Source organism: Pyrgilauda ruficollis, unplaced genomic scaffold (assembly GCF_017590135.1).
Source record: "Pyrgilauda ruficollis isolate IOZ18807 unplaced genomic scaffold, ASM1759013v1 scaffold18, whole genome shotgun sequence".
Taxonomy (NCBI): Eukaryota; Metazoa; Chordata; class Aves; order Passeriformes; family Passeridae; genus Pyrgilauda; species Pyrgilauda ruficollis.
The window spans coordinates 9,363,819-9,377,828 of NW_024516984.1; the positions used below are offsets into that span (position 1 = coordinate 9,363,819).

Here is a 14,010-nt window from a genome sequence, read left to right on the forward strand (position 1 = left end):
TCTTTAGAGTGGCTCAAACTGTGCACCTTTAAAACCTGGATTTGAATGTATTACTGCATCTTCAAAAAACCCCACAGAAATAAGAAGAGACACAGTGACTTATATTTTTCCATCCAGAGCGTTATTAGAAATGAAATGTTATTTCAAAGTTTTGCAATTTAAAATATTTTTCAGATGTATTTTGGCTTTCGTGTTTGTCACAATAAAAAAAAATAACATCTGTTTTCCAATTTTAAATTAAATTTAAAACATGTTTTTCTCATTAGTACTGTTTATCTGTACTATCTGCTAAACTTGGATGTCAACTCTTCTGCTGAAGTAATCTGATTTTAGTTCACAGGATTAGTAGCATCTATCAACAATCAGAGATTTTGCACTAATAGAAGATAGAAGATAAATGTTTATAGTAATTTCATACATTAAGCTTCATCCTTTACTCCCACTGCTGTTGGACTTCTCATCTACTTCTTTGAGACTTAACTTGTATGTGATTTTAGTAACTTTTGAAGTCAAAACATTTAAATATTTTTCCTTCTGACTTCTCATAGCTACGATAAATGTGGGTCTGGTGGGTTTTTGTTTAAGAAAAGCAAATAGCTCACAAATGTCCTTCAGGGGTTGTAGTAAGTATGGACCCCTGCCTGCATTCTGTCCTCTTTGGATCTGCAAGAAATGTTGCTTCTCCCAATGAGTAACCTCTTTTTGGATTTGGTTGTTAATTGAGTTGTGTTGGGTACATCAGAGGACTGGTGCATCTGTATGCCTGACCCCCTGTTTTCATCCCTCCCTGTCTCCTTTGCTCACCTGCAAGTTTTACTCCCAAGGTCTCTGTATATCTTCGCACTGGGGCAGATTTTGGTGGTGAGGGAGGCTGTAAACAACCTGTGCACTTTAATACCCTGTGCTGACTGGTGCTCTCCTGCTGGATGAGTTTAATAGGTTGCCTCATTACAGACTTTGTGGTGGCTTATGCAGCTTCACCCTGTGCATCCATATGTCTCAGCTGGTGGCTGTGTCACTCCTGGGTTACAGCCAGCGAGGGCAAGACAGCTGAAAGGGGGCTGTTGCCCTTTTAGTGGAACAGCTTCTCAGGTTGGGTATTAAACGAGAGCCCCATCTGTCTATTTTTGGTGGCTTGTGAAAGCTGGAGGAGGGAGATGAAGGCAGTAATTCAGTCTCTGGGCTAAATTCCATCTTGGGTCTCCCTTTTCAGAGAGGTACTTTTTTTCCTCTTGTGTCATGCCCAGTACACTCTGTCAAAAGAGGAAGGGTTTGCAGCCCAAGGCTGTCTCTGATCGATTAGTGAGTCCTAATGGCTTTGCAGTCGGACTGAGCTGTTTGGAGCAGGGAGTTACAGCTTTTGCTGCTCCTGTGAGGGGTTGAGGCTCAGGGAGGGGAGAGGACACAGTTCTCAAAGGTGGCAGGAGAAACAGATCCACCAGGATTTCGTAAGGGGAGATGGTGTGTCTTGCAACAAGACTTGCCCTTACTGTTCAAAAAAAAAAAAAAAAAAAAACAAGCCAAAGAAAAAATAAAAAAAGAAGTACAGAAACCCTCGTTACTTCCACAGTGCTGGGTGTTATTCAGAGGGGTGCAATAGCCGAATTTTCAATCAGACCTGAGGTGGGTCCAAAATTCCAGTCTAAATTTCAAGGGGATTTTTTTTATTGTAATAATGAAACACAGAGTGTAAGAACTATGAATTATCACTTTCTAAGTATTAACATGTTACAGAGCTGAATTGGTCAACATATGGGAAATATTACAAATATGCCATAATGTTATGATATAATTGTGTGATAGAAGTTATTTTCCAATAGTTTGTTTTAGTAATTCACATCATTTTCCCTTTCATTTCAGGCAGCAGTTTTACAACATCATCAGGAATATATGCAGGAAATAATTCACTCACAAATTCTACTGGATTTAATAGTTCACAGCAGGTAAATTTGTAAATAGGAGTTCAGCAAACTTTGGCAAACTTAGAATTCTCATCCACTGAAAAAATGTAGCTCTTAAATAGCTTGTTGAAAGAAATTGTCATCTTTCAAGTTAAAGTAAAGTCTATAAATGTTTTTCTTCAATCTGTCATCTTAGAACTAATTGTCAGAAGTTGATGTTCTTATTCACACATCTTCAGCAGTGTGTCTAATAAACTGCTTGTCTGAGAAGACATAACAAATTATGTGTAATTTAGATTTTGCTTTACTGCCTCACAGTTTTAGGTCCTACAGCATCCAGTACAGGAAGCATACGTGCTCAAAGTCTGACATGTGTTTGTAGCTATATTTTGGAATTTATACTAAAAAGTAACAAAACTTTGATGGACTGCTCAGCTGTTTTTTTGTCTTGCAGGAATATCCCTCTTATCCCAGTTTTGGCCAGAGCCAATATGCACAGTATTATAATAGCTCACCATACCCTTCACATTACATGACAAACAGCAACACCAGCCCTACGACACCCTCCACAAATGCAACATACCAGCTTCAAGAACCACCATCTGGCATCACCAGTCAAGCAGTTACAGATCCTGCAGCAGGTAATTACATGGATTTTATGGTCCCTATGAGGCACATTTTTGTAAGTTGAAAGGGGATTGAATTGGATTTTTTTTGTGTAGTTGTTGATTTTTTTTTTATTATTATTTCTTAATCCTGAGCCTGTGGCATATCTCAGACAGATTTTATCAGAAAATAGACTAAAGAAAAAAAGAGGATCAGTAACAGTCTTAAAGCTTATCTAGAATACAAGTTATTTGTATTTATTTGTAAAGTGTGTTAAAAATTGCACGGTATGTATAAGTCTTTACGGTAAACAAGAACCTGGGGCTTTTAAGCTCTATATTCATTAAGATAAACCCCTTTGATTTTTCTTAAATAAAACTGAAATCAAGAGGCCTTCAAACCATAACCCAACTGTCTACTTGAAAGAACCTTTTGAGTTCTTTATTTCAGAGGGCATAATAATGCTTGCAATGGAGAGTTGAAATTGCACAAGTGTTTCCATTTTAAGAAAAGATTTTCAGTGGCTTATTCTTTTTCCCAGTCATTTTACCTTTCTTGGTGGTATTTGGCAGTCCTTTACTAGTTGAGATATTTTTTGAACATTTATACCAAACTGCTCCAGCTGTTTTTGGAAATGAGGGGTGAAAAATACTTTTCTCATTATTAAAAAAAAAAGTTAAAATCCATCTTTTTAACAGATGAAGCATGTCAGTCATTAGCAGATGGCAGAAGTACGAAGTCTGTCAGAGAGAAAGTCCCAGGTTGCAGATGTGTTTCTTAGTAATGCAGGAAGAAGCAGTTATGATTTGGCAGTGGTATCAGGTGGTTCTGTTTTGGACTTCTTTGGGATGAGATTGATTTTAGTTCTCTTGTAGCACTTGATGGGACTGATCTTCTATGTGCAATGCTAAATTTTACTATAATTTGCTAGGCCTCTGTTGTTTTTCTGCATGAGTGTGCACCTGGAGAAAATGTTATGCAGTGTTGTCTTTTTTGAGACATTTGCTGCAAGTAGGGAAGAAAATACAGCTGGTGTGTGCATTTATATATATGAGGTCATGTGTGTGCACTGTATTAGAGAAAGGAATCTTTCTGAATATATGAGTGCTTATTGGGGTCTGTGGCATTTAGATATGGATGCATATTGATGTCTGCAAAATTATCCTGCTTTTCACTTTTAAACAATTTTTTGCTTTTGTTTTCTTGTGATTTTGTTTGCTTTTCTTTTTAAGTTGGAAGCAGTTAAGTTCCTCTTAGCCCAAAACCCTATGGTGATCAAGTTTTAGCTGTTATCAAGATACTAAAATTGAGTCATTGTATCATCTGTGTCATGATCTTCTGCAAAGTCTTTGCGTGTATTTTTCTAAAGTCATTGATCTTTACTATAGTATTTACTTCCTAAAACCTACAGTAAATGTGCATATGAAGAGAGGAGGTATATTTTCCCCACACTCAAACTTAGTAACTTAAAGACTGTCCTCCTATTTAAATAGTTTTCTGTGCTTTATAAGCCTGAACAGAACTTTTCTCAGTTCCTTTTTAAGAAGTCTTTATTTTCTCCCTCACATCTTCCATATTCTTGTTATGACAGTTTTGTCTAAAACTTTGAAAGAATTTGGTGAGCTTTCTTGTGGATGAGTTGTGCACCTAATCCTTCTTCTAATTTGTTACTTCATGTATTGAAAGCTGTATATGTACTGAAAATATAAGCTTTCATGTATTGAAAGCTGTATCCATGGATGCCCTACCACTGCTTGCTTAGCCCTTTCTCAGATGTCTGCACACCTCCTCTGACATTGCTGGGACTTCAATTTCTTTTCCCAAGATATTATTGTTACTGATTTAACAGTTCTGAAAAAGTTCCTTCCAGCAGTTTGCAAATAACAACTCTTAATGTAGCTATGGGGTTATCATGGGCTGGCTGCCTCCACCAGAGGCAGGGGCACATTTAGGAAAGTACCTGGTCTCCAAGACCACTCTATTAGAAGGAGCTGATGAAAGTCATCTCCATCAATGTGGCTGCAATCAGCAGAAGGTATGGGGCCAAATTTTTCCATTTTTCTTTTTGCAGTTTTTTTCTTTATGCAGTTAGGTTAGGATCAAGCCCATTTAGGCTCCTTCTGTATTGCCTGGAGAGAGGTGAACACTTCCAATTGGAGTTCAATTGAACAACTGATGCCACAGCCTCTCCACTGGAATGAAAGCAGTTTAAAGTGGCTGACGTGCCAGTGCTGATTTCTAAGGAGAAATTAGGCAAGGAACTTCTGCTGCCTCACCGTCAATGCTAGTAGAAACGAAGGAAGGAACCATCAGTGAATCCAGTGCTGTGCTTGCCATTTCTCCTTGGACAGTGTAAATGGCTGTACTTTTTTTCTTGTTGAGGTTTGTAGCTAACCTTCAGTTGAGCTCATACACAATCTCCTTGGAGGACAAAGCAAGGCTGGGCTAAGAGAAAAGAGGGATCAACATGTAGGAAGGGAATCCTGGTGGAGTGGGGACAAGTGGAAGGCATATTCAACAGAAGAAATTCATAGCTGAGTCCAAAACACAGAACAAAAGAGCAAAATAAACAAATTTTTATTACAGTTAGTAAAATTTCTGCGGCTGTTTTGCCACATCTGCTTAAGTTAGGCTGCTGATTCTTTACCACAACTGGAATGCTTCATATGAGGGATGGTGGGGAGCAGTGCAGAGCCATCACATTTTGTAGGATGGGCTCCAGCTGCTGAATTGCAGCTGTCTATCCTTAGACATCTTCTATATTAAAAAAAACCATGTAATCTGTGTGGTTATGAGCTATGCCAGGACAAGCACAGAACAGCCTTCAGACTTTACAGAGGCACCAAAATAATTTGACAGACATAGGTGGTTTCTATGAATTTGGGCCAATAAGTGAAACAGAAGAGTCTGGTAAGAAAAATGTGAAAGGGAGAAAGTAATTATGTGCCCTTGTGACATTTTTAGTAGAGTTTTGCCGACTCAGAAATCTCAGATAATTTCACTTGAAATATGTTTCATTCCTTGTCCAAATATAAAATAATCCTTTTATGATTTTCCTCAGTTACTAGTTAAATTTGAAAGTTTTTGCCATGCAATGCAGAACATGCAGGGATTCTTGCAGAAAAACCTGATTTTCCATGCTCAGTGTTTCTTCTTTCTCTTTGCTTTCAGGATTTGAAACTTTCTTGTACCATAGTCAGGATAAAATAATTCATTGCCCATATGTTTATAGTCTTTGTATCCATAAATCAGATATACAAATTAATGTTATTTTCTTGTGAACAAAAGCCTGTATTTTTCTTAGTGATGTAATCAGAAAGTTGCTGATTTTTTTGTCTAAGCTGTAGTGTGTAAGAGAAGTAATAAGAATTAAAATTATGAAAGAGAATAGAAGTAGATAAATGAGCAAATATTTGTTCTCCCTTCCAATATTTAAATTCATTGAAATAGGTTGAGAGTGAAGAAAAGCAGTATTTCTTTATGTTTCATGTAGCTAAGCTGTGTAGCTCTTTGCTGCAGGATGCTGTGGATGCAAAAAGTTCAAGCATAACTTCGACAAGCTCAAGTATTAAATTTACAGAGACAACAAGAAATTCTTGATGCACAAGATCACTGGAGACTGGGGATAAATTAGTGCTGTGTGGATGTCTGTCCTTTTTATGCTTTCTTACTTAGTTTCCAGCTGTTTGCCAATGTTGAAACTTACCCTGGAGAGATGGAGTTATGCCCCCATCCACTTTGCCTACCCTGATGCTCAAAAATTCTTAGTTCAACATTCATAACATTATTTCTAGGAGTTAATATAGAAAAAACTACCTTTCCTAAAGACATAATAGTTTTTTCTTGCAATATTTTGGCTCCGTCATCACAACTGGTAATAAAAAGTTCTTGATTTGTGCAATTTTTTTTTTCATTCAGTCAGGAAGGCTGAATTTATGCTCTTATTTCATATGATGATGTATTTATAATTTATTAAACAGTTTTTCTCACAAGAGAGACTTGCATTGTTCTTGAGATTCAATCTCTTTCATTTTTCTTGGTTTCTGTAATAAGTGTGTTTAATATATTACTGGAAGGTTTGGGGGTTTTTTTCATATTACTCACATACTTCACAATGCAGCTTAAAAACCTCACAAAGGCTGTACCCGTCAGCAAAACTTGGTCTCAGCCATGGGCCACTATTTTGCTCTCAAAGACTAAGCTTCTTTTTCCTTGAGTACTACATCATCTTCAGTATTACGAAAGGGAAAGCCACTTTTACAGTTTCTTCTTATCGCGTTTCATAACAATAAATTAGAGACAGAAAAATGAAAGAGGGAAAATAGTTTATGGAGACAACTTTTCTTTCTTGTGTGGAAAGAAATGCAGCTATATTTGCAGTACATTTCTGGTATTCTAATGTTTGTTCTTTTTCATAAATATAAATGAAGAGTAAATCTAGAGGATACATTATACAAGGAAGGAAAATCACAGAAAATTCTGTAGAAACAGAAATTAAATTGGATGCAATGATGAATGGCAAAGTGCAGTACTGGTTTTGCTTTTCTCATAATGATTGTTCTCCTGAGATGCTTACCTTTGGTTTTGGTGGGATTAAAAGTAGCAATGATTTCAAATTGTTTGAAAACTGAACTAAAGAGTAAGCAAGAAATAACTAGAAAGGATTCAGGTACTACTGGCCCATTATGGATTGCTTCATCTTTTTTCTTCAATAAAGAATGCTGGAGCACAAAAATCTGGACCACTGTCAGTTGTGGTCATAAATAGTTTATAAATACTCTTATATATGATATTTTGTCATTATTTTAAAAATGCAATCCTCAATCAAAACCTCAACCAGGCTTTGAAATAAATAGTCATTTTTGCCACTATTTTTAACAGACTGTTGAGAGCTTCTGTCAAGTTTATAATAGCATGCTCTTAATTCTCAATATACAAACATTAAATTTGTTTTTCAAGTGAAGATTTTGACATTTTGTCAAAACAGCACTAGAGATATGCTTCTGTGATCCTGCCAGCAGGCATTATTGTATTTCTTGCAATATTTACTTAGTGCTTTTACTTACTACTAATACAGTATTATTTTTTATAGAGAAGTAAAAAAGAACATCCACAAATACACTTGATTCTGCTGCATTGTTTAATCCTGGTCCAGTTGTATGCAAGTAGGAGTTTGTATAGGTGCTCCTGGAATTTGTGTTTGGTTGTATTTATGCAAAAGGAAACTTATGCAAAAGTAAGAAAATCATAGTTTGAGACTGACATATTCAAATTACTTGAATCTTGTATTTTTGTTCTGGTACACAGGAGTTGAAATAACACTGGCAAAATGAAGTATAAGATTTAAGGAGAAGCCATTAATCTGGGCACAGTGTAAATGGAAATTTTTTTGTACATAGCTACTTGTAGAGACATTTGACTGTACTAACTCCCCTGGACCTACCTTATCCATGTAATTTACATTGTGACATGAGATATGATTACTTTGATAATGTACATTTACTCTTTTTTGCATAACCTTTCAGTGTAGTAGGGAAAAAGTCTGACAAAATTTGCAATGCCTTTGTCAACAGCAAAAGCTTTACTTGTCCACACACCAGCTGGATTTACCTAGAGACACACTTGATTTTGGGCTTTCTGGCATAGCTAGTTTTCCCCAGATTTGTCATTGAACACTATTGCTGTACATCAAAATCAACAGTAAGAAAATGCAGCAATTACTATGGGGGGATTTTCATAACAAGCAGAAATTAATTACAGAATATGGTGTTGCAAATCCTGTCTCTGCAGCCGTCTGTTCATAAATAATCAAGGTGTTTTTGTTTTTGAGCTGATGGAAAATTGTCCCCTGTGACAAAACCATCAACACTGCCCAGAGTGATGTACAAAGGGAAGCATAAGCTGATGAACTCTTATGTCAAGTTGCAGTGTTGTGGTGCCTTGAAGCATAGAGGAAAGTCTGATACAGTATGGTTCATGTATTTTAGTTAAGAATGTAAACACATTTAATTCCTCACAGTTATGTTTTTGTCAGGCTTGATGTCACTGTGTGCTACAGGGGTTGCTACCAGGTCAGAAGCAGGGGAGTACCAGTCACACCTGGAAAACAAGATATTTATAGAATCTGGGCTTAAAATGTTTTTTTTCTGACTGACTGTAGAAGTCAAGAGTGGGTCTTTTACACTTATCCAAGGTTCTGAGGAAGGTGAAGCAGAAGTAAGCTATAACATTTAGTGTCTGCCTGGAGCAAAGTACAAAGAGTTGCTATAGCAGGGAGATCTAAAATGATGTGTACGTCCATGGATGCAGAAGAATAACTGTTGCTACAGTTGCTATTAATACAAATTTGTATTAACTGTTGCTATTAATACAAATTTGTGAAAGCATTGCAACACAGAGCCACTGCACTGGCAGCCTGGAATGCTGGATCCACCAGGCTGTACCCTGCCTGCTGCAGGGGCCACCAGCAGGCACCTCAGGAGCATCAAGGACAGGCCAGGCTTGTGTAAGATTTGCCCTAAGCACCTTTCCAGATCCCAGATATTTTTGTCACAGGTGATTTCCAGACCTGCTATTGTTTGTGTGTTTAGGGTGTGCCTGCATTAGCATTTTAATTTTGAGTAGGGTCTTTTTTGGTGTGAAGCTTTGGCTCAGCAGGGCGGTCCTAGGGCACTCAAGTAGAGTCCTTACAGTCAAAGCTAACCTGGAAGGTGTCCTCCAGAACAGCTCCTCATTGCTCCAGCCCCTTCTGAGGGTGCCCAGAAGATTAGATCAGAATGCACTTGCACTGAAATAACCTCTCAGAAACAGCCAGTGCAGCCTGATGTAGTTGCCACCACTTGCCTGATCCCACAGATCCAACTTGCTAATGTGGTGCAGCTGTAGCACCCCTGAATGTTTCACTTCCAGGGATGTTTCAGGCCCCTCTTGAACCCATGTAATATTCTGGGAGGCTGGCATGGTTTGTTTTTGGTTTTTTTTTTGGCAAAATGTGTACAAATCTCGTAGCTTTTGTCTGAACTCCTTGTATTTAGCCAGGCTGCTGCCAGCTCCCTTTGGCGATCTTGCTTTTGTGTTGGACAGGCAATGGGTCTGATCCTCACCCTCTTCTCTGCTCATGGTTATGTGGAGGGCAGGGTTTTCTCCTGTACTTACTTGGGTTTGTGATGCTCAAGGACGGGATAAAATTGAATTCAGTGCTTTAGAAAAATCATCATTTCACTTGGCTAGTATTAAAGTATGTCTGATACCATGAAGTCAGCTGAAGTTAACAATTTAATCTTCTCTTAGCAATGATTATAGAGTAATGAGTGTAGTGATAACTTGATTTGTGGCTATGTAAATTGACTTCAGCAAGTCTTTTGATGCCGCTGACAGTTAAATCTTTTCACTTAACAATTTTAAAAGCAAGTTAGGCTAAGGCAGTTTGGCAGGAATTACAGCAGAAGAATAAAAAGCTGTTTAGGAAATCATGTCCAGAGAGAAGTCAGTGAGGGCTCACTGTTAAAACCGAGGGATGGCTACAGCAGCATTCCTCAGTGTCTGCCTTGGGCCTAGCACCAGAGCACATTTTCATTAATCATTATGTGATGGAACAGAATGTGTTTGCCTATTAAATATGTAGATGACACCATGCTGAGAGGGGCTGTGAGGCACTTTGGAGACGGGAAGAGAACTCAAAAAATGGAGATGTGATCTGAATAGGAGCAGGTGTGAGGTATACATTTAGGCAGGAATGATGAACTGCACAAATGTGGGATAGGGAATGTTGGCAGCTTCTTCCAGGCTCTACCTTTCCCTGCAGACTGCTCTCAGTACTCCAGATATTAGTGGCACACAGAGTACCATCAGCCACTGTTGTTTTTCTTTCTCCAGAATTTGTCAGGGCTGGGCTTGTTGAGGCTCAGGTCTCAGGTGGACGCTGAATTCTTTAACTGGGTTTCCTTATGAGGCCCTGAGAGTGACCATTGGACACTGAGCTGGTGACACAGCCATGCACACAGAGGCTTCCCTTTATATACATGGCATAAGTTTCCTGCACACAATGTCATGTTTTCCCCCACTGGTTGATGCCATCTGTCGCGCTGTTTGTAACACTGATCTCCTGGGCAGGCTCAGAAGCTGCAGGTATTAGCAATTTTGCTTGTTCAATCATGTGCAAAGTTTGTCCAAGTCTTTGAGAAACAATCAGTTCAATGTCACTTCTTCCTCAGAGGGTGATCTAGGAATGCCCAATCTAATATTTATGGAAATACTGTAGAACATGCAAATTTTTTCTGGCCAGTTGGTGAGCAGGGGAGGGTAGCCTGCAGAACATTCAGGAAGTCAAGCTTTGCTTGACTTTGCTTTGCATTACTTTGTCCTGTTTGGTGAGACTGTAGAGAATGAGAATCAGAGCCTAGCAAAGAAGATTGACTGGGAAGGGTTAATCTAACAACAAAGGGGATCTCTGAACAGTCTTCAAATGCATGCAGATACAATAGAGGGAATAATTTTTCCCCCACTTTCAAAGATTAAACTTTTACTGCTGTAACGAATGCTGAAGTTGTATGTTCTGGTGACACAGCTGTCCAAGCAGCAGAGATTTCCTGGAGAGATCCATAAGAGCAGGACAGACAAATCTTTCTTGGGAATGTTGGAAGTACAGTGGTCCCAAGAAGGGTCCTGAGGCAGGGTTGGGAGTCCTTCTGTCGGGTGAGATCCAGACACATTACCTGTGAAGGGGAAATGGAAATGAGCCTCCACCCAAACTTGCAGCCCTATGTTTGAAATTTTGAATGAAGTATTTATAAGTGAAAGGTGTTTGCAAAGATGGAGAGCTGGATGCCTCTTACAGACAGATTTTCTTCCCTGCCCCCACCATGCTCTGCTCTCTCTCCTCACTCATTTAGGTTTGCTTGTTTGTTTATTTGTCATGGAGTTTTGTTTACACTCTTTCCATCTTACCTGTTCCCTACTTGTTTTAGTATTACTCCAGCAAGTTTAAACTTTTAGGCATAGCATGTCTGTAAGAAAAATTTCTAAAACTGGGAACTAAAGCCACTCTCATAAGAACAGTGTCAGAGAGCAAAAGGAGCAGTAATTTAAATTATTCAATAGAAAATGCAATTTTTCATTACATCTAAGTTTTGAAGTACAAATTTAGGACATCATTGGCCAGTATATCTGTTGAAGAAATTCTGGTCTGTTTATTTTATGAGCTTATAATTTATTTCAAGGCTTTTGTGCACCGTTTTCTTTCTCTTTTCTTTTTATTCAATATTTTAATAATCAAAATAATGTATAGCAGAAAATTTAACTGGGAAAATTTGTACTATTTGTTACAATTTCTTTTCTTTATGGTTCAGTACAGTAGATGAAACAGCAGTCAGCATTCAAATTTTAAATACTTTAAACAAGTATTCTGAAGTGTGCATTGTCACAGGAAAAGATATATATTATTGGGATGTATAGATAGATGTGGGTAGATAATTGTTGTTGTTTGGCACATAGAGAATCACTCTTTTAGTATAGGTCAGATGTCTTCAGAAGGTTCTGTGCTTAACTTTGAGTTACATCTTAACTTGTTCTGCTTTGTTTGATGTAGTCTGAAATATTTAGGTAAATATGTAATGTGAAATGTGTAAGCTATGCTAATTCTCAATAAGTGTAGATTTGAAGGCTGAGCATGAGAATTTCAAGACCTTTTCCTTTCATTCAGCACAAGTAACTGTTATTATTTTGAGTAACTGTGCATATGTGGTGCTACACAGATGTCCAGAGTCTCCTCCTTAATTTAACCTTTGACCTCAACAGGATGTTTTCCTAGGAGAGAGAATCCCTTGTGTGAGAAGTATACCTGTCTGTGCAAGCTGGAATGCCATGGTCTAGGCAGATTCAAACAAAAAATTTGTATCTACTGAACTCTAAAAAGTAGTGAATATTAACTGAGCAGTAAAGTTGAGAAACATAAAAATTGCAGCTGCCTTCACTAAAGTAGTATTTTTAGGAAAAACAAAAGAAAACATGGTGACCAACAAAATAAAAGTATTTGTGAAATTCAGACTATGAAAGGAAGTTTTCAAAAGAGATTTAAAAATGTATTGTTGCATTTTTAAAGACTATGGTACTGCTAATTAAATTAATGGGAAGGAAAAGTGATGCTCAGTGTTTGCTTTGTTAATGTGCAAGCATTCACTCTGATAGAGTCTATGGGGATTAAGAATAGCAAAATATCTTCAAACTTGCATGTTTTCAGGAAAACTCTGCTGTTCTTAACTACATGAATCGTCACTCTTTTTGCACCTGTTCAGTAACAGTACATATTCTTATAAATAAATGTGGCTAGAGCATAATAATTAGCATGTAATACTGTTTGTAAAGATTTGTATTCTGTCTTGAAGGTGCTCATTGGAAATGTTCAGTGTTTATTAGGCCTTTGAAAAGTACTAGAAATACCACCTTCATAGCTGATGCATATTTAACACTTATTAATTTAAATTACTGAGGGAAAAGAAATATTCTGGTTTATGCTATATTTTGGAATAATTCTATTCTTCTGGCTCAAATGTTGCAATCTAAAAGAGTCTCCAACCAGGCAATTTGGAAAATTTTTCAATTTATATATATATGGGTTTTTTTCACACCTGGTTGGATTTTTTCTTACCTGTCACCATGACAGTTAGTTATTTTAAATCATTTAAAGTATTTAAGTTTGAAAAGCTAGAGTTAAATTAATGTTGTTTTATGAAGAACTGGTATCCCTTAAAATTGTTTGCTTAATCTTGTCATAATTGAAGGAATGAAGCGATGAAGTTTTTTTCTACTAAGTCTTTTATAGGCGTTTACTGAAATAATTTATCACTCTTTTTACATATAATTTGAGCTAGATTTAATTAATTTATTAATCAATATGACCACTTACCATTTTATATTTAATTATTTTAGTTGAGACTGGGTTTGATGTGAGCGAGTAAGTTGAACATTTTGAACATTGAACTGAAGGCTAAAAGTGTTCGTTCTCTCTTTACCACGGCAGAGTACAGTACAATCCACAGTCCATCAACCCCCATTAAAGACTCAGATTCAGATAGATTGCGTCGTAGCTCAGATGGGAAATCACGTGGACGTGGCAGAAGAAACAATAATCCTTCACCACCACCTGACTCTGATCTGGAGGTACTATGTATTAAATGTCTTTGGCCTGTTACAGAACTTTGTTTTTATTTTATTTTCTCATTATTTTTATTAACACAAAGAAGTGTTATTTACACATCAAAAATAAAGTGGCATTGAAACTTCCTTTTTCCTAACAGTATTTTCATAGAAAATAGGATTTTTCTTCTAAAGAACCTTCTTCAGGAAGAGCTTCTACTTCCTTGGAAAAATACTGGGTGTTTCTTTCTCCTTTTGATTAAACAAAGCAAACAAACAAACAAACCAAAACAAACCAAAAGGGGAAAAAAAAAAAGAAAGCAAGAAAGAGAAGGAGCAATCTTTTCCCAAGGCAAAGAAAGGTTTTCAT

General features: G+C 37.3%; 1 protein-coding gene across 14 annotated transcripts in view; it reads left to right on the top strand.

The window, feature by feature from the left end:
- The window catches only part of EYA1 (EYA transcriptional coactivator and phosphatase 1), a 157,160-nt gene that overhangs the window by 97,438 nt on the left and 45,712 nt on the right, over positions 1 to 14,010 (top strand). For all 14 annotated transcript variants that reach the window (XM_041464451.1, XM_041464455.1, XM_041464450.1 and 11 more), the window contains 3 exons: positions 1,861 to 1,943; positions 2,356 to 2,542; positions 13,525 to 13,664. In XM_041464451.1, the coding sequence (XP_041320385.1) occupies positions 1,861 to 1,943; positions 2,356 to 2,542; positions 13,525 to 13,664 (410 nt within the window). The remainder of the gene's footprint in view (positions 1 to 1,860; positions 1,944 to 2,355; positions 2,543 to 13,524; positions 13,665 to 14,010) is intronic.